A 24,677-nucleotide genomic window follows, 5' to 3' on the forward strand; every position below is an offset into this window, starting at 1 on the left:
TATTGGTCACATACACATGTTTAGCAGATGTTATTGCGGGTGTAGCGAAATGCTTGTGTTTCTAGCTCCAATGGTGCAGTAATATCTAACAATTTCACAGCAATACACACAAATCTAAAAGAATGGAATAAAGAATATATCAATATTTGGACGAGCAATGTCAGTAGACTAAAATACAGTAGAATAGAATACAGTATATACACATATGAGATGAGTAATGCAAAATATGTAAACATTATTACAGTCACTAGTGTTCCATTATTAAAGTGGCCAGTGATTTAAAGTCCATGTATATTGGGCAGCAGCCACTAAGGTGCTAGTGATGGCATTTTTCATGCTCTTCACTCTGATTTCACATTTACAACAACTGAAACCAGCTAACCACCTATTCTATAGTGCAACATTTCTCAAAGCACTCTAGGACCACATCCGGACCGATTTAACCGACATCCCCATTGATGTTCCCGTGTAAAAAGGTGCGAGAGGGCCATATGAAGGAGCTGGACCCTGCTGTTATAAACGCGGTGGATCTGGACGTCCCTAAGAACAACCTGCTGTTCAGCGTGGTCCAGGCCCCCCAGCATGGCACCATCATGGGCCGAACGTATGGCAACGACGTGCCCGCCAATGGAAGACCCGTCAACAGGCACAGGGACGCAGAGGTGCTGGTCCAGGACTTCACCATGCAGGAGTTGAGGAATGGTACTGTACCGTGACCAACTCCTTGTGACTCAGAGGCTGTCATAATATGGACACCGTAGTACTGTGCTATTATTGAGACTGGTGATCCTGAAGAGCATGATAAAGCTGTTGAGATTCAACTAGAGCAATTTGGTGGGATTTGTGTACTAGTGAGCTTCAGTCGTGGTGTTATACATACAGGCACATTAAAATAATGAGTTCACCTCCACTGTTCAGGTATGTCTCTGATGTACATGCACGATGACTCTGAGAACATGGTGGACAGCTTCACCATCCATCTGACCGATGGGAAACACCAGCTCCAGAGGCACGTGATGGTCAACATACTCCCTGTCAATGATGAGGAGCCTCGAGTCATAAGGTAACAGATGGGACTTGTTACATTTACACAGAGAAAACAATTCATTGATGTCCACACGTTCTGTAGAGTTTACTATGAGTTTACTTCACCAATAATCCATACATGGAACATACTGCAACCAGTTTACAACAGGTCGTATAAACTTCCTCCCGCCTAATATAGACTTCCCTTATATCTGTGCTCCCCCTTCTGGCTTTCCTGACTACTACACCACAATTTCTCCTTCCTGTGGATATTCGGTACACATTTCACACAAGTTAATAAACAAACCGTTTGGGTGAAGTTTCCCCTAGGTACAGATCTAGAATTAGTTTCCCCTCCCCCAGTCCTAACTTTAATTGTTAGTGGGGGAAATGCAAAACTGACCCACGCAACTTCACCCTACTCCTAAAACAAACATGGTTGTCTGCCCTATAGGAACAATGGAATGGAGGTGGAGGCAGGCGAGGCTAGGCTGATCTCCAGTGCTATTCTCTTTGCTCAGGACAGCGACACTACCTCTCAGGAGATAGTCTACATGTTGGAGAGCGTTCCCACTCAGGGACTGCTACAGGTTAAGGTCAGTACACTCCTGTATCATCTGATATGAACTGGTAGGTGTTATTAACAAATGCCAGGATAGAAAGTATTGTTCCATGCTAGCTTAAAGGGGCATTTCACTTTAAAAAAAGCATTTATATATATTACTTCATTATTCAACTTTTGAAACATGCTAAATCATGCATGTCAACATAATATTTTTTTAAAGATATTACTTTCAGTCCACTAATGATTTCACTGTAAGTAAATCATCAACATTCAGTCATTATGTGCCTTCCATTATGTGTTCTCTCCCTAACTGTCCATAGCCCCTTCTCAGGTAGGCTCTGACTGGGTGACCCAGTCTGCGGGGATGAACTGCACCCAGGAGACATTGGACATGAACCTGCTGCGCTACCTCCATACGGGGCCACTGGGACACACACAGGATTTCTTTGTGTTCCACCTGCTGGACGGGAAGAACCGCTCCCCCGCGCAGCACTTCCACATCTCCCTCAAGGACATGGAGAAAGGTTTGTGAACAGATGGACAGACCACCAAACTGGGAAGTGCACTATTATGCAGTTTGCTATAACCTACACATTCATGGTCTGTGTAAAAAACAAACACTAGTAGAGAAGTCTCATCATATCAGCTGGTAGCTACTACTACTGTTGTCTTATGTTATTATAATAATGTTAAACACAGCTAAAATAATGAATAAAATAAGCTGGTTTATAAGTCTATGTTGTGTAAACCAATTTGTGCAAACTTTCATTTTTAAGACTTCACTTTCTCTATCAATTCCCAGGAAACATTGCCATTTTTGTGAAGCCGGTGAAGACCAGCCGCGGTGAGCGCGTGGTTCTGACCACAGACGTCTTGCTGGCGACGGACGGTACAGACAAACCCGAGGAGCTGTTCTACATCGTTACAGTCCCCCCCGGCAACGGCCACATGGAGTACATCAAACACCCTGGGGTGGTCATCAGCACCTTCAGCCAGATGGACATCGCTGCCAACCTGGTGGGCTACGTCCACGACAACAGAGCCACCGCGTCGCTGGAGACACTACAGTAATGGCAACCCTTCTAAATGTATAAAATGAAACAGCTGATAATCTTAACATTATTCCACATAATAGTGGTTGGAACATGCTGCAAACGATGCTGGTTTGTAGAACAAAATGTACATCTCCAAGACTGTAGCCATCATAACAGATATCAGATGGCCCAAATCTGACCCACATCTATAAGTTTGATACATTGTATGAGATGAAGTACCTTCCCCTAAGAACCTGCCATGCTCCTGTATGTCTTTGCTAGGTTTGTCGTCAGCAACGGCAAGGCCACCCGTAACGGCACCCTGGAGATTTACGTTGAGACCACCGACCGCGTGCTGCCATCACTGACCTGTAACAGCGGCTTGAGAGTCCCTCAGGACTCCTCCATGGCGGTGACCCCTGACGCCCTCGCCTTGTCCGACCCCGACACCCCACCCAGTGACCTGCTCTTCTTCCTGGCCCAGCCTCCGCAGTACGGCACCCTGCTCCGGGGCGGTGTCCCGCTCGCTGCCGGGGGTAACTTCACCCAGTGGGACCTGCAGGAGCTGGAGGTGACCTACAGGCACGGGGGCGGCCCGTCGCAGATCGACCGCTTTACCTTCACGGCCTCAGACACTACAAACAGGAGTTTCCTGCTGGAGGGGAGGGTACAGACGGAACCTGTTATCTTTACCATTCAGGTAGGACACACTTATCTGCATACACACCTCTTCCTAGATATGTCGATTGAGGGGCCGTTTCACTAGTAGATCAGCACAGCAACTTATTCAATAGTAGTGGAATCAAACTAATTAGTTGTGCAATGTTTTGGGAATGTTTTGATGGACGCCTTTGATGGTGCCTAATGAACAAGACCCTGTATTCCAGATTGAGCCTTTGGACAGCTCGGCTCCTGAGGTTGTGCAGCTGCAGTCTCTGTGGAAGGCTGAAGTCCTGTCTGACGGTCGCTATGGGATCTACCTCTCGTCCCGGGAGCTGAGAGCGCAGGACAGCAACAGCAAGGACGAAGACCTCTCCTTCCACATCCACAGACCACCATACTTTGGCTACCTGGAGAATACGATTAAAGGTGAAGCCTTATATGCAGGGGCGTCAGGCCCCATTCCCTCAGTTTTATCCTTTTGTACACTGAGAATACAGAATATATTCTTTATTTTACGCACAATTAATCCAAATGCATTTAATTAGGCCATCAGTGCTCCTTCAAAAAAAGACCATACGATAGCCCATAGACCCCAGGTTAATTGTGTTTGCTCTTCAGTAAACAGTCAATCTTACACTGTGCTGTTGCAGGCAGCTTTATCCAGAAGCGTTTCACTCAGAGGGACCTGAGCAAAAGGACTATCGTGTATATCATAGACCCAGCGACAGAAGCCCTGTCGGACAGCCTGGAGTTCAGAGTGTCAGACCCTCTGGGGAACACTGGGCCCTCCCACACGTGAGCTGCTACTCCGCACAAGACACAAATAGTGTTAATATGCTCTACATACTGTGGCCAGTCAGGGGGAGGAGAGAACCAATGGTTACATACATACTACTGTACATGACAAGGCCAATTTATATGACAGCTTATGAAGATTTGATAAACGGTCCCCAACGACCGTATTGGTCTCTGTATGTAACATATGTACTGTGTCCTCGTAATGAAAGAAGGTACCATCACCCTCAATCAACTTGGAAAGGCAACGCAGGGTCTTTGGTAAGTGTGTAAAACTGTTTTCACTGTGCTGTGTTCTTCATGGTTCCATGCTGCAGACTGGAACTGAAGTGGTCTCGTGTGGAGCTGGCTGTGTCTGAGTACCAGGCATGTGAGGACCAGGGCACTGTCTCACTGGACGTCCTACGGAAAGGCAACATGGCCGAGTCCTCGTACATCACCATCAAGGTTTCTGATCTATCTGTTTCAAACAGTATGGTTCTTAGAACAATTCCTGTAATCTAGAAATTCTGCTAAATTGCATATATTAATTCTTTACCTTTATTTAACCAGGTTAGTCTCGGTGAGGTAAATCGAGTGATTGATGGCACTATAAATCTTTAAATCCATTTTAGTGCGATTAATGTAATGTCACTTTCGGATTCCCCTTTTGTCAATATCTTAGGTGAGAGAGGTCACAGCGACTGCTGGAAAGGATTTCACTCTGAGCCCGTCCAGCCTAATCCAGTTTGATCCTGGTACGTGTGGCTTTGGAGTGGGATGTTGATATGAGTTACCATCATAGATTAGGAGAGATAGGTAACTCAAACCTGTGCTCTCTATGAAGGCGTATCCAAAAGGAGCTGGCGTATTGAAATTACCCAAGATCACCTGGAGGAGGCAGAGGAGACATTTGAAGTGACACTGGTGTCCCCTGAGGGAACCGTAGTAGGCAGCACCTCCAAAGCGCTGGTTAAAATCAAGGACTCTGGGAAAGGTGAACACTGGGGAACTAGTGACTAAATCAAATAGAAACCGTTTCTATTGTCTTGTGAGTCAATGCCGTTTCTTTATTTTAATCTAAAAAGGTTGTACATTGTCATGGTACATTTTTCAAGTTATTGAAACTGGAGGGACCGAGGAAGCCAAAGACTGATAGAGACAATACACCAACCTTCTATGATGTATTGACGTGGTTTCAAAATCTCAATGTAAGTCTCTGTGCTTTTCCAGGACAGTGTGGATCCAGTCGGGTCACTATGGGCTCCAGTCTGGGGGGGAAGCAGGTTCAGTCAGGGCCCTACCCCCAACATGGCTCCATTCATTTGGAGACACTACCCCTTGCCAAGGGAGACCAGCAGATGACCTGGACCCGAGGCGATGGTGTGCCCCAGTCTGTGCCCGCTGCTGTGCCCGCCACGCCCAATATGAAACTCAGAGCCATGGCCAATAGAAAGACAGTGAGTTTTTACTCTGTAATCACCGGTGTGACTGTTATTCTGTTGAGGTTTGTCCCAAGTCTTTGTTCCAAGCCTTCACTCTAAACTACACTAAACCTAAGAGTTATGTAGTACAACTTGATCGTGTATTATCTTCTCACAGATTCCACCATCGTCAGTCCATCGTAATGGAACAGACACTGTGTTCACGGTAAGGCTACGACCTTTTGCACTAATCTAAACACAGCGAATCCAACCTAGGGACAGCCATCACGGTCTTTCTCTCACTGCCTCTCTGTGGTTGCAGTACCACGGGATCATGTCCGTGCGCCTGGAGGATGATAAGTCTCCGTCTAGGAAGGGAAGGAAGGCTAATATTCAGGTGACCAGCAGAGAGCGGCAGCAACATGCAGCAGCAGCACCACCAGTGGCTCCCAACAACCCTAAACCTGTCCCTAAGACGAAGAGTGACAGCTTGCTCCCACGTACAATGCCTGAGCAGCCCAATAAGGTGAGTCATCGTTACATTTGATTCATAACAGTTTCTATATTTAGTACAACACCGGCAATCACATCAAGAGGTTTGGATCTCATGGTGGAACAGCTAAGGTAGGACTGAAATCGCCTCAATATAAACAGACACTGAGGGTTATTCAGACATTGGTGGCAGTGGCTATATAAACAAACCCAAAGCATAGATTACAGTCTCTCTCTCTTGGCCTATAAACTACTTCCAATATGATGAACAAATTAACTAAATGTGTTACTTACTCTAATAATATTGGCCCTCAGGAGGCTTCACCTAGCTCTGGCCCTAAACCCTGTGTCCCAGAGCTGATGGGGCTCCTACACTTTAACCAGAGCTCAGGCGGGCTCCTCCGCTGCAACGGGGTCTCCTGGAAGCCCTGGGCTCCCACTGATGAGGTAATCAATCTGGGACGGATGGTGCCTGAAACAGAATAATAATGTACCCTCGTCAATTGGCCAATTGTATTATGAATATCATACTTAGACTATTTCAGGGTCATAGTGTATGGGCTAACCAAGTCATAGCTCAACATTCTGGGCCACTGTCTTGGACTGAGCTTGATGTGTCTGGGAAACCAGCCCTTAATGTTAGCCATTTCATATTTCAGTAATGAACTCTCACCTCACTGGCCAGCCATTTTCCTCCTCCCCGACACAGATGGTCAGTGCTCAGAATTGTCGTAAGGGCTGGACCTATCACAGCGGCTACTGCTACTTCCTGAGCACCGAGCGCAAGTCGTCGTGGAGCACCGCCATCAGGGCATGCAGGGAGAGGTGAGGAGGGGAACAAGAAACATGTGACTTATTTTGCGAGAATGTGCCTTTGTGTTGTAGTAAACTATCATTTCTTATTTTTCCTGTGGTTCCAGTCACCAAGCCAATCTGGTGAGCGTTTCTTCCAAGGCTGACATGGACTGGCTGTGGGACTTCAGTGGAAGGAAGCCATTCTGGATAGGTAAAAAGTATCCTGTCCTATTTCCATTAGCTGAAAAGTGGCTCAACGTGTGTGCGTGCGTCTACCTCACTCACTGTCCTCTCCATCTCTCAGGTCTAAACGACAGGGAGAGCCGAGGACGCTGGGAATGGGTGGGTGGAGAACCAATCACCTACACCAACTGGAGGAAGAGCCCGGCCAGAGGCAAGAGGAAGGGGACCAGGAGGTGTGTTCTGGTGTGGAGGAGGGCCAAGTGGCAGATCAGAGACTGTAAGACGGGCAGGGGACATCTCTACATGTGTTACATCAAGACGTGAGCCGAGGCTGATCCCTACGTTGGATTGATGCTATGAATCAGAACTATTTTCTTTTCACTGCTGTTCCAACAGGAATGGAGCTGACCCTCAAGACAAGTTGTATTCATACAGGTAACATCAACCAATCACCCAAAGGAGATTTACTACGGTACAACAGATAGATGAAGAGGTCAGCTTTAATTAAACGGAAGTACTGCATCAAACACATCAGTTGCAAACATGTCACACGTGCACCGCTGAAGTTCACGCTTTTTCCAGCTACTGTAGTTTAAATGGATCGTTCTCTCCAATGACATTGGTTTCCTTACCATTCTTAATGTTGAGTAGCTTTAACATGTACAGTACTGTTCACATGTGTAACAGCTATACTTATTACTATTATTATTGTTGAGTGCTGTAACTGCTGCACTGGTCATCTGTGTAATATTTAATATCTGTGTATAACAAATTGTATTGTGAGTAGCGCATACCTCTCAACGTGTACATTTCAAGTATTATTTGATTTCACCGTCTCAAGGTTGTATTCAAATGTACGGTCCTTGATGGTAGTAACACTGTCTTGTCTGAAATCAGTCATAACTGGGTTTGTGGACTATAGTATTTCAGTATTAACAAAATGTTATATTTTATGAATAACAACGTAAGATTCAGGTTACTCTCATCACTGAAACTACTCTCAATGGACAGTTTATTAGGTATGCCATCCTGTTCACTAAAATGCTTTGCGCCTACAGACAGTGAGTCATGTGGCGGTGGGTTACTATATAAAGCAGGCAGACAGGCATCGAGGCAGTCAGTCACAGTTAGATTGAACGTTCGAGTGGGGGAAAACTAGTGACCTAAGCAACTTTGAGCGTGGTATGATTGTCAGTTCCAGTATCTCAGAAAACAGCTCGTTGAAGAGAGGTCGAAGGAGAATGGCAAGAATTGTGCAAGCTAACAGGCGGGCCACAAACTGGCAGATAACGGAAAAACATTGAGGAGTGGAAAAACATTGCCTGTGTCATGCTGATGGCATAGTCAGGATTTTGGCGTCCATGACCCCATCCTGGTGTCAACGGTACAGGCTGGTGGTGGTGGTGTAATGGTGTCGGGAATGTTTTCCTGGCACACGTTACATCCCTTGACAAATATTGAGCAACGTTTCCAGCCCCCAAAGAATTTGGGCTGTTCTGGATGCAAAGGGACGTCTGACCCAGTACTAGATGGGCGCACTTAATAAACTGGCCACTGAGTGTATATGGTGCCAACTCTACAGTTCACATTATGCCACAGAAACTCCACAAATACAGAAAGGCATCAGCTGCCTTCGAGACAGCTTCGTATGCAGTTGTGGGATCACTCAGTTGCTTTCTCAAATTACATTGTGACATTTGCAACATTTTAGCCAGTTACTGTACAGAATTTATTTTAATTTCACATTCCATTTAAAATGTAATGATTTGTATGCAATTATTTTATAAACGTATATTATTCCAGAAATCTATCAGGTAAATTTTTATTTTACTGCTTTATTAGTTATTTTTCAAGAATAGGCTACAGTATGCTAATAATGCAAAATTATTTTGACACAAAAATGCTGCATTTGAGTAAAGTAGAAGTTCAACAATTTGACAAACGTAGTCTACTCTGCCCCTGAGCCATATCATGCAGGTTAGCATTTTTCATCATGAATCTTGATCTGGAGGTAACTCTGCACTGCACTAGCTGGCACAGCCACAAGTCATAACATTTTATTTTAAGCCTAACCACACTGCTAACCCTAATCTTAAATTAAGACCAAAAAGGTAATGTTTTTCTTTCATAAATGTTACAATATAGGCAATCGCTCAGTTCAATCGCTCAGTTCTGCCTCAAGGACAAGACTCATCCCAATAAACGCCAACCTGCCCATAACATAACAGTTGATATAAATCATTATGCAATCACTAAGAATACATAATAGGCGAAAGCAATATGGTGGATATGTACCAGGAATTTCCCCTGGCCTCTCCAGTTATGGAAAGGAGAACGGGAAGGGGACAGCACTAAGACTATTAGGAGGCAACCACTAGCCCTGATATGACCTTATAGCAGACAAAATACACATTTTTATCCACATCAGAGCGACGAGGTCACAAACAAGTACGAATCTCAAAGTAGGCCTTCATTCCAATTTGATAGACAGAAACAATTTGGTCCGTAAAACAATTAGAGCTTCAAGAAAATATTAAATGTGGCTTCAGGTCAGAAACCTAATGAGGTTTACATATATTCATTTGATAGATTGACTTGATTAACTCGCCCCCTGTTACACTAGTACTAGGGTAGCCAAACTCCAGCCAAACTCACCATTAGGGTTGAATAATTCTGGTAACTTTCCCAAAATAGGAAAGAAAAAAGGTGCAACATTCGCTCACTCATTTCATCAACTTTCCCAAAAAATCCCGGTTGGAGAATTCCTGCATTTCCTGCTCATTCCCTCCTGAATCTACTAACCGGGAAGACCTGGAACAACTGGGAATGAACTGGATCTGGAATTTTGCACCCTACTCACCAACAGTAATAAGCACTCAGCACTACATAATCATAGAAGTCCTACAGCTAAACACCAATTGGTTAAGAGAGAAAAGTACATTTTACACGACAGTGAACAAGACTGGAATTACGCTGCCTCAAATTCTCAGACGGAGAAGCGCACACAATATACTATACCTCTCCAAAAGGGGAGGGCTAATAATGTCAACTTAAACATTTTAAGGGCAATAATTAGAATACCCATGGCACTCTCTTGTTCAAACAGAACACACAGAATGGAACTCCACCATGGGTGCGTCTGAAATGGCATCCTATTCCCTATGTAGTGCATTACTTTTGGTCAAAAGTAGTGCACTAGATAGTGAATAGGGTGCAATTTCAGAAGGAGCCCATGTCTACTCCACCACAGCAGCAATTATTTTAAATTGACAAGAATTTAAAATCAACAACTACAATCCTGGTCGGGACAGATAATGAATGGCAGCTTTGAACCAACAACCAGGGCAGACTAGGTTTATGTGCATGGCTAGCTAATGTTAGCACTTGGTTTGGCGACACAGCGGTAGGGTGAGAGGCCAGAAGTCCTTGGCTACTGTACTATTGTCACTTTATATGAGACCAGGGTTTAAAAAACATTTGTTTTCTTCCAAATACTTTGGCTGGGCTTTATTACTATTTGAACCCAGGTGTCTATCATACCAGTGTTAAATGTGGGGGGTTCTGACTTTCATTTCATCATCCCTACCTGCAATGGATCAAGTATGGAACCAGTACTGTGGTTGATTAATGCACTAAAACCAATGGAGACAACATGATGAAAACCAAATGGTAAACTCAAACCAACAGAGGGCGAGTCAGGGCTTTCTGTCTCTCCGTCTACATGGAGGATGTGCGTGTTCAGCGCGGCTTGATCCCGATGGTGCGCTCCTTCTAGTCTTCAGACATTTTTGCGGATCATGTAGTTGAGGATGCCTCCGTTGTGGAAGTACGTCAGCTCCACGTCTGTGTCGAACCTCATCCTCGCCTGGAATGTTTTGCCCGTGTCGAGCTGTAAGGGAAGGGAAACAGACAGTTGTAGGTTGCTCATAGTAAAAAAAAGTTGCTCTTTTCAAGTGTATTACAGAATCATAATGTATTAGAGAGTTCATAGAAATCACAAAGTGTTCTTTTTTTGGACTAGACATCTACTAGCAACTCAGACTTTCGCATAACTCATTAACTCAGAGGGGTTGGGTTAAATGCGGAAGACACATTTCAGTTGAAGGCATTCAGTTGTACAACTGACTAGGTGTCCAATTTTCCCTTTCCACTGAGAATTTCCCAATTCCCACCCTATGTAATCACCGGTCGTACCTTAATGTCAACAATCACCCTGGGTGTGACTGTCTCTGGGATGACCACGGTGTAACGCTCTCGGCCCGTCAGGCCCAGGGTGACTGCCGTGTCCCCGGCCAGGTACTCCAGACGGATGACCCCCATGCCCACCAGGTTACTGCGGTGGATCCTCTCATAGCTCTCTGCCAGCACAGCCTTGATGCCCTGGGAGAGGGGAACAAAGGAAGGGTGACAGGCAGGTAACAGTGGGTATCCACATAACAAACGGTGGGCTATGTGTACCTACTTTGTATTTTATGATCTTTGTTCAATAAAAAAACATCCATATAGCCCACCAGAATCTTATATTGATACCGAAAAGTATCATACAGGCTAGCCCCTAATTTACATTCAGCTACTACATCATACATGATTAAATGAGTTGGTGTGATGAGAACGCTGTTGTGATCGAAGTCGAGAGACTGACCAGGAGGAAAGGGCCTTTAGCGGCCCAGTCTCTGGAGCTGCCAGAGCCGTACTCCTTCCCAGCTAGGATCATGAGCAGGAAGCCAGCCTGCTGGTAACGCTCTGCAGCATCAAACACATCCAGCTGTACAGGGAAGCAGAACATGGCTAGAGCACACTGAATACATACATTGATACATAGGGACAACCATAGTACATATAACAGCCATATAACAAAATACACTGTAATATGCAGTCAAAATACAAGAAGAAACGCTAAACATACTTTTGTTGTAAGTTAATACAATAGTCATAAAAATTGTGTTACTCATTTGATAAAGTAATAGCCACCAGATAATGTAATAAGTTATACAATTATCTGGAGCTGTATAACTTTACCCGGTTTTATTACATTATAACAGGAAAGAATATTACATTATTGAAAGTTATTACGTTATCCGTTGTTCCAGGGCATTATACCGTTTCATCAGAGGGTAGGTGCAGGGTACGCGGTGCCTGTTTGTTCAGGAACTTGTTGAAGAGGCAGATGTTGATGGATGTTGATGTAGGGCTTCATACTCAGTCCAGCCTTGATGGCCTTCTTTGCCAGGAGACCTGAAAAGCAACACAGAACCAATTCAACCTCAATGACTAAACAACTTCCCAGATAGAAGTCAAATCAGCTGGGTCGTGTTCATTCGGGCATGTAATGAAAAACTGCAGGTAGTCCCTCCCCATTTCAGAAAAATGTATTCTGTTTGGTGTCTAATGAACACAACCCACATAGGGCATGGGACAAGGGCTAGTACGTACCAGCCCCCAGCATAACAGAAGGGTTGCTGGTGTTGGTGCAGCTGGTGTTGGTGCAGCTGGTGATGGCAGCGATGACCACTGAGCCATGGGAGAGGCTGTACTCCTTGTCATTGAACTGGAAGGGAACCTCTGCGTGGTGATGCTCCCGGGCCACCTGGAAACCCTTGAAGCCTTGCTGCAAAGACATGTCCACTGAGTTAGAAAAGCTAGTGGGCACACCTCTAGCATGACCCCTCCTACTGACCTGGATGGAAATCTGTGATGCCTCCTTAACACATAGTAAGTCCAATCCGGTTGACAACTTTAAAATTGTGCATGCAATCACAGTCTGTTGTCCCAAATGCCCCCTCTAGGTTTTCTAAATCTGTTCACACCTCATACACACACACAAATGTTAAGGGAAGGACTTGTGATAACAGGATATCCTATCAGCATGTAGATACCAACAAGTGAGTGAAAGGCAGGTGTTGTCGTTACCTTAGCTGTTAGGGAGGCCTCAAAGTCTGTCTTCAAGTCCGTCACGGCCACCCTGTCGTGGGGTCTCTTGGGACCACTGCAGCACGGGACCACGGTGCTCAGGTCCAGCTCGTGCACCTGCATAGGATTGCCCCTTAGGGCAAGTCAGTTTTTCAAGTAACAAATCAACAGCCTCCAAATGGATCGCATTGATAGTACTACTTTGTTTAATAATTTCATGCCTTGAACTATACTGATTAGACAGATTTGTTCAAAAGAGATGTCTAAAAGGATAGATAAACAATGGCCCCACTGTCATGCAACTGACTAACCGATTACCTTGGTGACGGTGAAGACGATGTCGGTGGAGGTGATGAACTTGTCTGGGGTGCCCTCAAGCCTGTAGCCGATGACCTCAGGGAGCACCATGCTGATTGGCTGGCCCAGCATGACGGCCTCCGCCTCGATCCCGCCCACACCTACAACAAACATGTCAGGCAAGATTAAGTCCAGGTCTAGGCACATTCCAGTAGCAAGGCTAGACAGCTCATATTTGGCTAAAGTACATTTTTGGGTTTGATGCTTATGGGTTATTTGTAGGTTAAGTGCCCCACTTGGAAGTTTAAAAACTGTGCAGTCATTTTGTAATTTGGTTGAACTATCCCTTTAACACTATTAGCAATTATTTGAGTTGGTTCCAAGAACAGTGTACACAATCCAAGCCAGGTCTTACCCCAGCCCAGCACACCCAGGCCGTCAATCATGGTGGTGTGGGAGTCGGTGCCCACCAGGCTGTCAGGGTAGTAGTAGCCATCCTGGTAAAACACCACCCTGGCCAGGTACTCCAGGTTGACCTGGTGCACAATCCCCGAGCTGGGGGGAATGATGTGCATGTTCCAGAATGCTTTGGAGCCCCACTGTGGAACAGGGGGCAAACAGTGCATTCGTAAAGTATTCAGACCCCTTGACTTTTTTCACATTTTGTTACATTACAGCCTTATTCTAATGTGGATTACATTGATGAGGGAAAAAAAACTATCTACACAAAATACCCCAGAAATGTTTTTTTTTTTAGAAATTGTTGTTGAAGCACCTTTGGCAGCGATTACAGCCTCGATGCTTCTTGGGAATCACGCTATAAGCTTGGCACACCTGTTCCCGAAGCCACTCCTGCATTGTTTTGGCTGTGTGCTTTGGGTCGTTGTCCTGTTGGAAGGTGAACCTTCGCCCCAGTCTGAGGTCCTGAGCGCTCTGGAGCAGGATTTCATCAAGGATCTCTCTGTTCTTTGCTCCATCTTTGCCTCGATCCTGACTAGTCTCCCTGTTCCTGCAGCTGAAAAACATCCACACAGCATGATGCTGCCACTACCATGCTTCACTGTAGGGATGGTATCAGGTTTCCTCCAGACGTGACGCTTGGCATTCAGGCGAAAGAGTTCAATCTTGGTTTCATCAGACCAGAGAATCTTGTTTCTCATGGTCTAAGAGTCCTTTAAGTAAACTCCAAGTGGGCTGTCATGTGCCATTATACCAGAAAGGCCTGATTGGTGGAGTGCTGCAGAGGTGGTTGTCCTTCTGGAAGGTCCTCCCATCTCCACAGAGGAACTCTGGAGCTCTGTCAGAGTGACCATTGGGTTCTTGGTCACCTCTCTGACCAAGGCCCTTCTCCCCCGATTGCTAAGTTTGGCCAGGCGGATACCTCTAGGAAGAGTCTTGGTGGTTCCAAACTTCTTCCATTTGATAATGATGGAGGCCACTGTGTTCTTGGGGACCTTCAATGCTACAGAATTGTTTTGGTACCCTTCCCCAGATCTGTGCCTCGACACAACCCTGTTTCGGAGCTCTACGGGCAATTCCTTCGATTTCATGGCTTGGTTTTTGCTCGGACATGCACTGTCAACTGTGGGACCTTATATAGGTTTGTGCCTTCCCAAATCATGTCCAATCAATTGAATTTACCACAGGTGGACTCCAATCAAGTTTTAGAAACATCTGAAGGATTATCAATGAAAACAGGATGCACCTGAGTTCAATTTCGAGTCTCATAACAAGGGGTCTGACTACTTATGTATTTAAGGCACTTTGTTTTTATTTTGAATAAATTTGCACAAAAAAAATTTAAAACAGTCTTCGCTTTGTTATTATGGGGTATTGTGTATAGATTTGAGGAAAAAAATATAATCAACCCATTTTAGAAGAAGGCTTTAACGTAACAAAATGTGGAAAAAGTCAAGGGGTCTGAATTATTTCCGAATGCACTGTACAAGGGTAACTCTGGGTTGAAGAACAGGAGTGTATTCATTCCAGAAATCATTTACCGTTTAAGAACCAAACGAAAACAAACAGAAAGAAATGGGGAGGGACCTACCTGAATTTGTCCAATAGAAACTCTCGTTTGCGTTTTCCGTTTGGAGTAAACAGTTTCTGTTGCAACAGAATCGGCGTAATGAATGGTGGATAAAGGGTTTTAATACCTTTAAGAACTCAAAACGCTCTCGGTTTCTGTCAAACTCCAGGTCCTGGTTTTTCTGGAGGCTGTCAGAACTGGAATAAGAAATGTTAACAGTTTTTAGTGTAATTACAGAGCGTGATCATCTTATAAACACACTTTCTCATAAAAGTGAAACTTCTAGGAAAGGAGTATTTCAGAACATCCTTAGGGGTCATTCAGGTGAAAATTACTCAAATGTCCATGACATTTTTCATTCTCCTAATACAACTTCTTGAAAGTAGAATGAGCACAAAATTTAGGGACAAAAAGGCAGTTCAAATTTGCAACAATGTAAGCTTGGAGACTCAGTGGTCAAAATGTTGAGGGATATTATTTTTGACGATATATTGTATCATTTTGACAATATCTGTCACGAATCCCGCCGAAGATGGTGCCTCTTCCTGTTCGGGCGGCGCTCGGTGGTCGTCGTCACCGGCCTACTAGCTGCCATCGATTATTTTCTTTTTGTTTCTGTTAGTTTGGGCTGATTGGGTGCACCTGTTTTGAGTTTAGTTTGGTGGGTAGGCTATTTTAGGGCAGGTAGCCCGCTGGCTTTTGTGCGGGCTTGTTTATCTGTTATTTGGTGTTGGATTGTTATGTGGATTTTATTTATTTTTCCTGGACAGTTTAGTCCGGTGTTTTTGGACTCGTCTTTTCATGCGCCCGTGTGTTTAGGGCATGATCGTTTTTTCCCTGTCTACTGGAAAATAAATCCACTTTCTTGAAACCCTGCTCTCTGCGCTTGACTCCTCCACCCAGTACTCCTAGCAGCTCTGACAGAAGCCCGCACCTCATATGGAGTCAGCAGAAGCAGCGACCACCCCTCTCCCAACTATGGAGGAGCGCGTCCATCATCATACAGCTGTCCTTCATCGTATCGGGTCAGCGATGGACCAGATGATGGAGAGGATGGAACGATGGGAGAGGAGTGGTCTCCGGACGCCCCCTTCAGCTCCCCTGCAGACGACACAACCCACTCCTACAGTGTCATCGGCTGGGACCAGTACATTGCGTCTCACCCCCCCGAGGGAGTACGATGGAGCAGCGGCTGGTTGCCAGGGATTTCTGCTCCAGCTTGAGCTCTACCTGGCTACCGTGCGTCCGACTCCCTCGGGTGAGGAGAGTGTAAGCCTCCTTGTCTCCTGTTTGTCGGGTAGGGCCCTGGACTGGGCCAACGCAGTCTGGAACAGCCCAGACTCGGCTCGGGACCACTACTCGGAGTTCACCCGCCGGTTTCGAGCGGTGTTCGACCACCCACCAGAGGGCCGAGCGGCGGGTGAGCGTCTGTTCCACCTCAGACAGGAGACGAGGAGCGCCCAGGATTTCGCTTTAGAGTTCCGGACCTTGGCTGCTGGTGCGGGGTGGAATGACAGGGCCTTAATAGACCATTACCGTTGCAGCCTCCGGGAGGACGTCCGCCGGGAGCTAGCTTGTCGGGACACCACACTCTCCCTCGATGAACTGATAGACATGTCGATCCGACTAGATAACCTGCTAGCTGCCCGCGGGCGTTCAGAGGGGGTCCTGTCCATTCCACCTCCCAGCCCTCCCGCTCCAACTCCGATGGAGTTGGGAGGAGCTGCATCTAGGGGGACCGGAGGAGGTGGCTCCTCTTGCACCTACTGTGGCCGGAGAGGACACACTTCGGACCGGTGCTGGAGGAGTCCATCTGGGAGTCGGGATGGCAGGCGGAATACTCCTCGGCCACCCCAGGTGAGTAGGCACAAGACTCACCCAGAGCTCCCTGTTGGTCACATGTTTTTGGTTATTTTTTCCCCTGCGTTTTTCCCCTCTCTTCAGCATAAGGCGCTAGTCGACTCAGGCGCAGCTGGGAGTTTTATGGATCGCGGACTCGCCCGTAAGTTGGGTATTCCGCTGGTGCAGATAGACCCACCTTTTCCCGTGCACTCCCTAGATAGCCGACCGTTAGGGTCAGGGCTGGTCAGGGAGGCCACGATTCCGCTGGACATGGTAACCCAGGGGGATCATAGGGAGCAGATCAGTTTTTACCTTATTGATTCACCTGGGTTTCCAGTAGTGTTGGGGGTTCCCTGGCTAGCCATTCACAATCCCCTCATTTCCTGGAGACAGGGAGCTCTTCTGGGGTGGTCAGATGAGTGTTCAGGTAGGTGTGTGGGATTTTCCATCGGTGCCACGTCGGTGGAGAGTCCAGACCAGGTTTCCACTGTGCGCATTCCCCCAGAATATGCCGATTTGGCTATCGCTTTTAGTAAGAAAGAAGCGACCAAATTACCACCTCATCGACGGTGGGATTGCGTGATAAACCTCCAGGAGAACGCTGCACTTCCCAGGAGTCACGTGTACCCATTGTCACAGGAGGAGACGTTGGCTATGGAGACATATGTCACGGAAGCTCTGGGACAAGGGTTCATTCGGCCCTCCATGTCACCCGCCTCCTCGAGTTTCTTTTTTGTGAGAAAAAAGGAGGGAGGATTGCGTCCGTGCATTGATTATCGAGGTCTAAATTCAATCACAGTGGGATTTAGTTATCCACTACCTCTCATCGCTACGGCGATGGAATCATTCCACGGAGCGCGTTTTTTCACAAAACTGGAGCGCGTATAATCTGGTGTGTATTCGGGGAGGAGACGAGTGGAAAACAGCATTTAGTACCACATCAGGCCACTGTGAGTACCTCGTCATGCCGTATGGGTTGAAGAATGCTCCAGCCGTCTTCCAATCCTTTGTAGATGAGATTCTCAGGGACTTGCAGGGGCAGGGTGTGGTAGTATATATTGATGACATCTTGATCTATTCTGCCACACGCGCCGCGCATGTCTCCCTGGTGCGCAGGGTGCTTAGGCGACTGCTGGAGCATGACCTATACGTCAAGGCTGAGAAATGTGTGTTCTCCAAACCAGCCGTTTCCTTCCTGGGTTATCACATTTCCACCTCGGGGATGGTGATGGAGTGTGACCGCGTTAACGCTGTGCGTAATTGGCCGACTCCGACCACGGTAAAGGAGGTGCAGCGGTTTTTAGGGTTTGCCAATTACTACCGGAGGTTTATCCGGGGTTTTGGCCAAGTGGCGGCGCCCATTACCTCACTGCTGAAGGGGGGGCCGGTGCATCTACGGTGGTCGGCCGAGGCAGATGGAGCCTTCAACCAGTTGAAGGCAAGGTTTACTGAGGCTCCCGTGTTGGCGCATCCGGACCCTTCGTTAGTGTTCATAGTGGAGGTGGATGCGTCCGAGGCTGGTGTTGGAGCCGTGCTATCACAGCGCTCGGGCACGCCACCGAAGCTCCGTCCCTGTGCTTTCTTTTCTAAGAAGCTGGATCCGGCGGAGCGGAACTATGATGTGGGGGACCGGGAGTTACTAGCTATGGTAAAAGCCCTGAAGGTGTGGAGACACTGGCTTGAGGGGGCTAAATACCCTTTTCTCATCTGGACTGACCACCGCAATCTGGAGTATATCCGAGAGGCGAAGAGACTGAATCCGCGTCAAGCTAGGTGGGCCATGTTCTTTACTCGTTTTAGATTTACGATCTCTTACCGACCAGGTTCCCTTAACACTAAGGCTGACGCGCTGTCTCGTCTCTATGACACGGATGACCGGCCCATCGATCCGACTCCCATCCTTCCAGCCTCTTGTCTGGTGGCCCCGGTGGTATGGGAGGTGGACGCGGACATCGAGCGGGCGTTGAGGGTAGAACCTGTGCCGTCCCAGTGTCCGACTGGCCTTAGGTACGTACCGCTTGGTGTTCGTGATCGATTGATTCGGTGGGCTCATACACTACCTTCTTCGGGTCATCCGGGGATTGAGAGGACAGTGCGGGGTCTTAGGGGGAAATACTGGTGGCCCACCTTTGCTAAGGACATGAGACTCTATGTCTCCTCCTGCTCGGTATGCGCACAGAGTAAGGCTCCTAGGCACCTGCCGAGAGGGAAGTTACAACCCCTCCCGGTTCCACAGCGGCCATGGTCTCATCTATCGGTAGATTTCCTGACTGATTTTCCCCCGTCTCAGGGGAACACTACCGTTCTGGTCGTTGTGGATCGGTTTTCTAAGTCCTGTCGTCTCCTTCCATTGCCTGGTCTCCCTACGGCCCTACAGACTGCGGAGGCTCTATTTACCCACGTCTTCCGGCACTACGGGGTGCCGGAGGACATCGTATCTGATCGAGGTCCCCAGTTCACGTCCCGGGTGTGGAGGGCGTTTATGGAGCGTCTGGGGGTCTCGGTCAGCCTTACCTCTGGGTATCACCCCGAAAGTAATGGGCAGGTGGAAAGAGTGAACCAGGAAGTGGGTAGGTTTCTGAGGTCGTATTGCCAGGACCGGCCAGGAGAATGGGCGAGGTACGTCCCGTGGGCAGAGTTGGCCCAGAACTCACTCCGCCACTCCTCAACTAACATGTCGCCATTTGAATGCGTATTGGGGTACCAGCCGGTCCTGGCTCCGTGGCATCAGAGCCAGACCGAAGCTCCTGCGGTGGAGGAGTGGGTACAGCGCTCTAGGGAGACCTGGCGGGCAGTCCAGGACTCTCTCAGGCAGGCCAGTGAACGGCAGAAGAGGAGCGCTGACCGCCACCGTAGTGAGGCCCCTGTGTTCGCACCAGGGGACAGGGTCTGGCTCTCGACCCGAAACCTGCCCCTCCGCCTGCCCTGCCGGAAGCTGGGGCCGCAGTGTGTGGGGCCATTTAAAGTCCTGAGGAGGATAAACGAGGTGTGTTATAGATTGCAACTCCCTTCTTACTATCGCATTAACCCCTCGTTTCATGTGTCTCTCCTCAGGCCGGTGGTAGCTGGTCCCCTTCAGGAAGGTGAGGTACCGGAGGTCCCTCCGCCCCCTCTGGATATCGAGGGGTCCCCGGCGTACACAGTACGAGCTATTCTGGACTCGAGACGCCGGGTGAGGGGCCTGCAGTACCTCGTTGACTGGGAGGGGTACGGTCCGGAGGAGAGGTGCTGGGTACCGGGGAGAGACATTTTAGATCCTTCCCTCTTGGTTGATTTCCACCGTCGCCACCCGGATTGTCCTGCGCCTCGCCCTCCGGGTCGTCCTCGAGGCCGGGGTCGGCGCGCTGCGGGAGCCGCGCGTCAGAGGGGGGGTACTGTCACGAATCCCGCCGAAGATGGTGCCTCTTCCTGTTCGGGCGGCGCTCGGCGGTCGTCGTCACCGGCCTACTAGCTGCCATCGATTCTTTTCTTTTTGTTTCTGTTAGTTTGGGCTGATTGGGTGCACCTGTTTTGAGTTTAGTTTGGTGGGTAGGCTATTTTAGGGCAGGTAGCCCGCTGGCTTTTGTGCGGGCTTGTTTATCTGTTATTTGGTGTTGGATTGTTATGTGGATTTTATTTATTTTTCCTGGACAGTTTAGTCCGGTGTTTTTGGACTCGTCTTTTCATGCGCCCGTGTGTTTAGGGCATGATCGTTTTTTCCCTGTCTACTGGAAAATAAATCCACTTTCTTGAAACCCTGCTCTCTGCGCTTGACTCCTCCACCCAGTACTCCTAGCAGCTCTGACAATATCACAATATTATTTTTGCGCTAGTTGGCTGTACCTGCACCAAAACTCCATTATTTTTCCTTCATAGCTTGTTTTCAGCACTTTTATTTCCCTGACTAATTAAAACTAATTTTCCAATGCCCCTTCTTGTCCCTCTGCAGCAAACATATGGTGAGCAATATTTTTGCAATTAAAACACAGTATCGAATCGCAAATACATATGGAATCGTGAGAATCGTAATACATATCATATCAGCACCTAAGTATCGTGATAATATTGTATCGTGACGTCCCTGGTAATTCCCAGCCCTACTACTTAGCCTCTAAGTGCAAAATCCACTTAATCAGCTCACCCTACAGAACATACCACTCTGTGCTGCTTACACATAGCAGGCCTATGTGTGCTTCATAAATTTGTAGTAAAAGGTATAATCATTTTTCACATAATTATATACTGAACAAAAATATAAACGCAACATGTAAAGTGTTGATCTCATGTTTCATGAGCTGAAATAAAATATCCCAGAAATGTTCCATATGCACAAAAAGCTTATTTCTCTAAAATGTTGTGCCCAAATGTTTACATCCCTGTTAGTGAGCATTTCTCCTTTGCCAAGATAACCCATCCACCTGACATGTTTGGCATATCAAGGTGGTGATTAAACAGCATGATTATTACACAGGGACAATAAAAGGCCACCCTAAAATGTGCCATTTTTTCACACAACACAATGCCACAGATGTCTCAAGTTCTGAGGGAGTGTGCAATTGACATGCTGTCTGCAGGAAAGTCCACCAGAGCTGTTGCCAGATAATTGAATGTTAATTTCTCTACCATAAACAGCCTCCAACTTATTTTTGAGAATTTGGCAGAATGTCTAACCGGCCTCACAACCGCAGACCATGTGTAACCACACCAGCCCAGGACCTCCACATTCGGCTGTTCCACCTGCGGGATCGTCTCAGACCAGCCAACCGGACAGCTGATGAAACTGTGGGTTTGCACAACCAAAGAATTTCTGCACAAACTGTCAGAAACCATCTCAGGAAAGCTCATCTGCATGCTCATCGTCTTCACCAGGGTCTTGACCTGACTGCAGTTTGGCATCGTAACTGACTTCAGTGGGAAACTTCTCACCTTCGATGGCCACTGGCACGTTGGAGAAGTGTAATCTTCACGGATGAATCCCGGCTTCAACTGTACCGAGCAGATGGCAAAAAGAGTCTGGATCGACGCGTACGACAGTGTCTTCCAGTTCCCGCCAATATCCAGCAACTTCGCAAAGCTATTGAAGAGGAGTGGGGAAACATTCCACAGGCCACAATCAACAGCCTGACAAACTCTATGCAAAAGTGTTGTGCTGCATGAGGCAAATGGTGGTCACACCAGATACGGATTAGTTTTCTAATCCAACTTTTTATAAAGGTATCGGTGACCAACAGATGCATATCTATATTCCTAGTCATGTGAAATCCATAGATTAGGGCCTAATGAATTTATTTCAATTGACTGATTTCTTTATATGAACTCTAACTCAGTAAAATCTTTGAAATTGTTGCATGTTGCATTCATATTTTTGTTCAGTGTGTGCAGCAGTACTTCACTGCCATTACCAGTATTCATAAACATCTAATCCACAAAAGTTCCTCTCAAATGGAAATTCACAGAATTGACATTCAGCCCTACTTCCATTGACCTCCCCCCACACAAGCCTATGATAAATCTGACCCCCCAGACTTACATCCTGTTGAAGTCCACCTGGATGGAATGATCGATGACGAGGTCCGCTGGACAGACTGGGTTGATCTTCTCTGGATCTCCCCCCAGCTTCTTCACTGCGTCGCGCATCACAGCAACGTCCACTACTGCAGGCACGCCACTGCAAGGGGAGAGAGACAAGGGGGACAAGTTAGAATAGAACAGACATCTCTTTGCAATTCAGAGGGATAGAAAAGCCACAGCCTGGTTTCTACCTCAATTTGCCTACCCATCAGCTTCTCCTAGTTTACAATACAGCTACTACCACTGCATACTTTACCACAAAAGATTTCTCGAGCACACCTGTAGACTAGATACACCATGTGGTCAGACTTACGTGAAGTCCTGTAGGATGACCCAGGCAGGTCTGAATAGCACCTCCACGCTCTGAGTCTGAGACTGCTTCCAGTTCAGGATGCTTTCCACGTCCGGCTGCTTCACCAGGAACCCATCACAGTTCCTCACAGCCGACTCCAGCAGCACGCGGATGGAGAAAGGCAGGCGGTCTGCAGGAGGAGGGAGGCATTTAATAACCATGTATTAGGGGTGGAGTCTAGTTCATTTGAAATCGTGACAGTTCAAAAAATTATGTGAAATTCAATTCATAAATCTGATGAGATCTTCATTGAATTTCCCAAATGTTGCATAGTACACCAACCATGCACACAAACAATTGCCAAAGGTGTGGTGGTATTTTGAGATCCTACCATATCTGGGGTCTCCAAGCTTTGAGAGATTGTAGAACTTGTGGCCAGGGTTGTTTGGGTCCAAAGCCTCAACTATGTGTGCAAAAGGGTTACTCATGGCTGTAGTCTTCCTCCCTCTCTCTCACATATACCTGGGTTTACCTGGAGGAAACAACACAAGGTTCAGTGTAAACAACAACATTGCTACTTTGCATTGTATGACATGGAATTCCAGCTTGTTCTCATAGACTAGATGTAACATAGTAAAGTAAATCCGACAGACACACAAATTAGTATTGGTTACATAAGACAGAAGGTTACTTAAGGCAAAAGGGAAAGAGGTGGTGGTTGGTTAGAGTAGATTGGTAGGCGTATAACGCAAATGGTTGCGTGTTAAAATCTAATAAACTGACAACTTTAGCAACTTTGCAACTAAACTCAGCAAAAAAAGAAACATCCCTTTTTCAGGACCCTGTCTTTCAACGATAATTCGTAAAAATCGAACTAACTTCACAGATCTTCATTGTAAAGGGTTTAAACACTGTTTCCCAGGCCTTTCTACTGACTCTGAAAAACACCAAAAGAAAGATGCCCAGGGTCCCTGCTCATCTGCGTGAACGTGCCTTAGGCATGCTGCAAGGAGGCATGAGAACTGCAGATGTGGCCAGGGCAATAAATTGCAATGTCTGTACTGTGAGACGCCCAAGACAGCGCTACAGGGAGACAGGACGGACAGCAGATCGTCCTCGCAGTGGCAGACCATGTGTAACAACACCTGCACAGGATCGGTACATCCGAACATCACACCTACGGGACAGGTACAGGATGGCAACAACAACTGCCTGAGTTACACCAGGAACGCACAATCCCTCCATCAGTGCTCAGACTGTCCGCAATAGGCTGAGAGGTTGGACTGAGGGCTTGTAGGCCTGTTGTATGGCAGGTCCTCACCAGACATCACTGGCAACAACGTCGCCTATGGGCACAAACCCACCGTCGCTGGACCAGACAGGACTGGCAAAAAGTGCTCTTCACTGACGAGTCGCGGTTTTGTCTCACCAGGGATGATGGTCTGATTCGCGTTTATCGTCGAAGGAATGAGCGTTACACCGAGGCCTGTACGCTGGAGCGGGATCAATTTTGAGATGAAGGGTCCGTCATGGTCTGGGGCGGTGTGTCACAGCATCATCGGACTGAGCTTGTTGTCATTGCAGGCAATCTCAACGCTGTGGGTTACAGGGAAGACATCGTGCTCCCTCATGTGGTACCCTTCCTGCAGGCTCATCCTGACATGACCCTCCAGCATAACAATGCCACCAGCCATATTGCTTGTTCTGTGCGTTCTTTCCTGCAAGACAGGAATGTCAGTGTTCTGCCATGGCCAGCGAAGAGCCCGGATCTCAATCCCATTGAGAACGTCTGGGACCTGTT

The 24,677-nt window shown here is 47.2% G+C and overlaps 1 protein-coding gene and 1 pseudogene across 1 annotated transcript in view; one reads left to right on the top strand and one right to left on the bottom strand.

Annotated features, from left to right (window-relative positions):
* The window catches only part of frem1a (Fras1 related extracellular matrix 1a), a 29,293-nt gene extending 20,537 nt beyond the window's left edge, over positions 1 to 8,756 (top strand). Inside the window, 18 exon segments of the mRNA XM_038976053.1 lie at positions 477 to 702; positions 919 to 1,063; positions 1,481 to 1,622; positions 1,923 to 2,115; positions 2,394 to 2,658; positions 2,908 to 3,325; positions 3,513 to 3,714; positions 3,939 to 4,083; positions 4,401 to 4,530; positions 4,748 to 4,820; positions 4,910 to 5,059; positions 5,296 to 5,522; positions 5,665 to 5,712; positions 5,809 to 6,012; positions 6,294 to 6,425; positions 6,688 to 6,803; positions 6,899 to 6,984; positions 7,078 to 8,756. Coding sequence (XP_038831981.1) covers positions 477 to 702; positions 919 to 1,063; positions 1,481 to 1,622; positions 1,923 to 2,115; positions 2,394 to 2,658; positions 2,908 to 3,325; positions 3,513 to 3,714; positions 3,939 to 4,083; positions 4,401 to 4,530; positions 4,748 to 4,820; positions 4,910 to 5,059; positions 5,296 to 5,522; positions 5,665 to 5,712; positions 5,809 to 6,012; positions 6,294 to 6,425; positions 6,688 to 6,803; positions 6,899 to 6,984; positions 7,078 to 7,280 — 3,105 coding nt within the window. The 3' untranslated portion in view covers positions 7,281 to 8,756.
* Positions 8,757 to 10,734: 1,978 nt separating this feature from the next.
* Positions 10,735 to 23,394, bottom strand: LOC120030228 (annotated as a pseudogene).
* Between the last annotated feature and the right edge of the window lie 1,283 nt (positions 23,395 to 24,677).

Source organism: Salvelinus namaycush, chromosome 36, assembly GCF_016432855.1.
Source record: "Salvelinus namaycush isolate Seneca chromosome 36, SaNama_1.0, whole genome shotgun sequence".
NCBI classification, from domain to species: domain Eukaryota; kingdom Metazoa; phylum Chordata; class Actinopteri; order Salmoniformes; family Salmonidae; genus Salvelinus; species Salvelinus namaycush.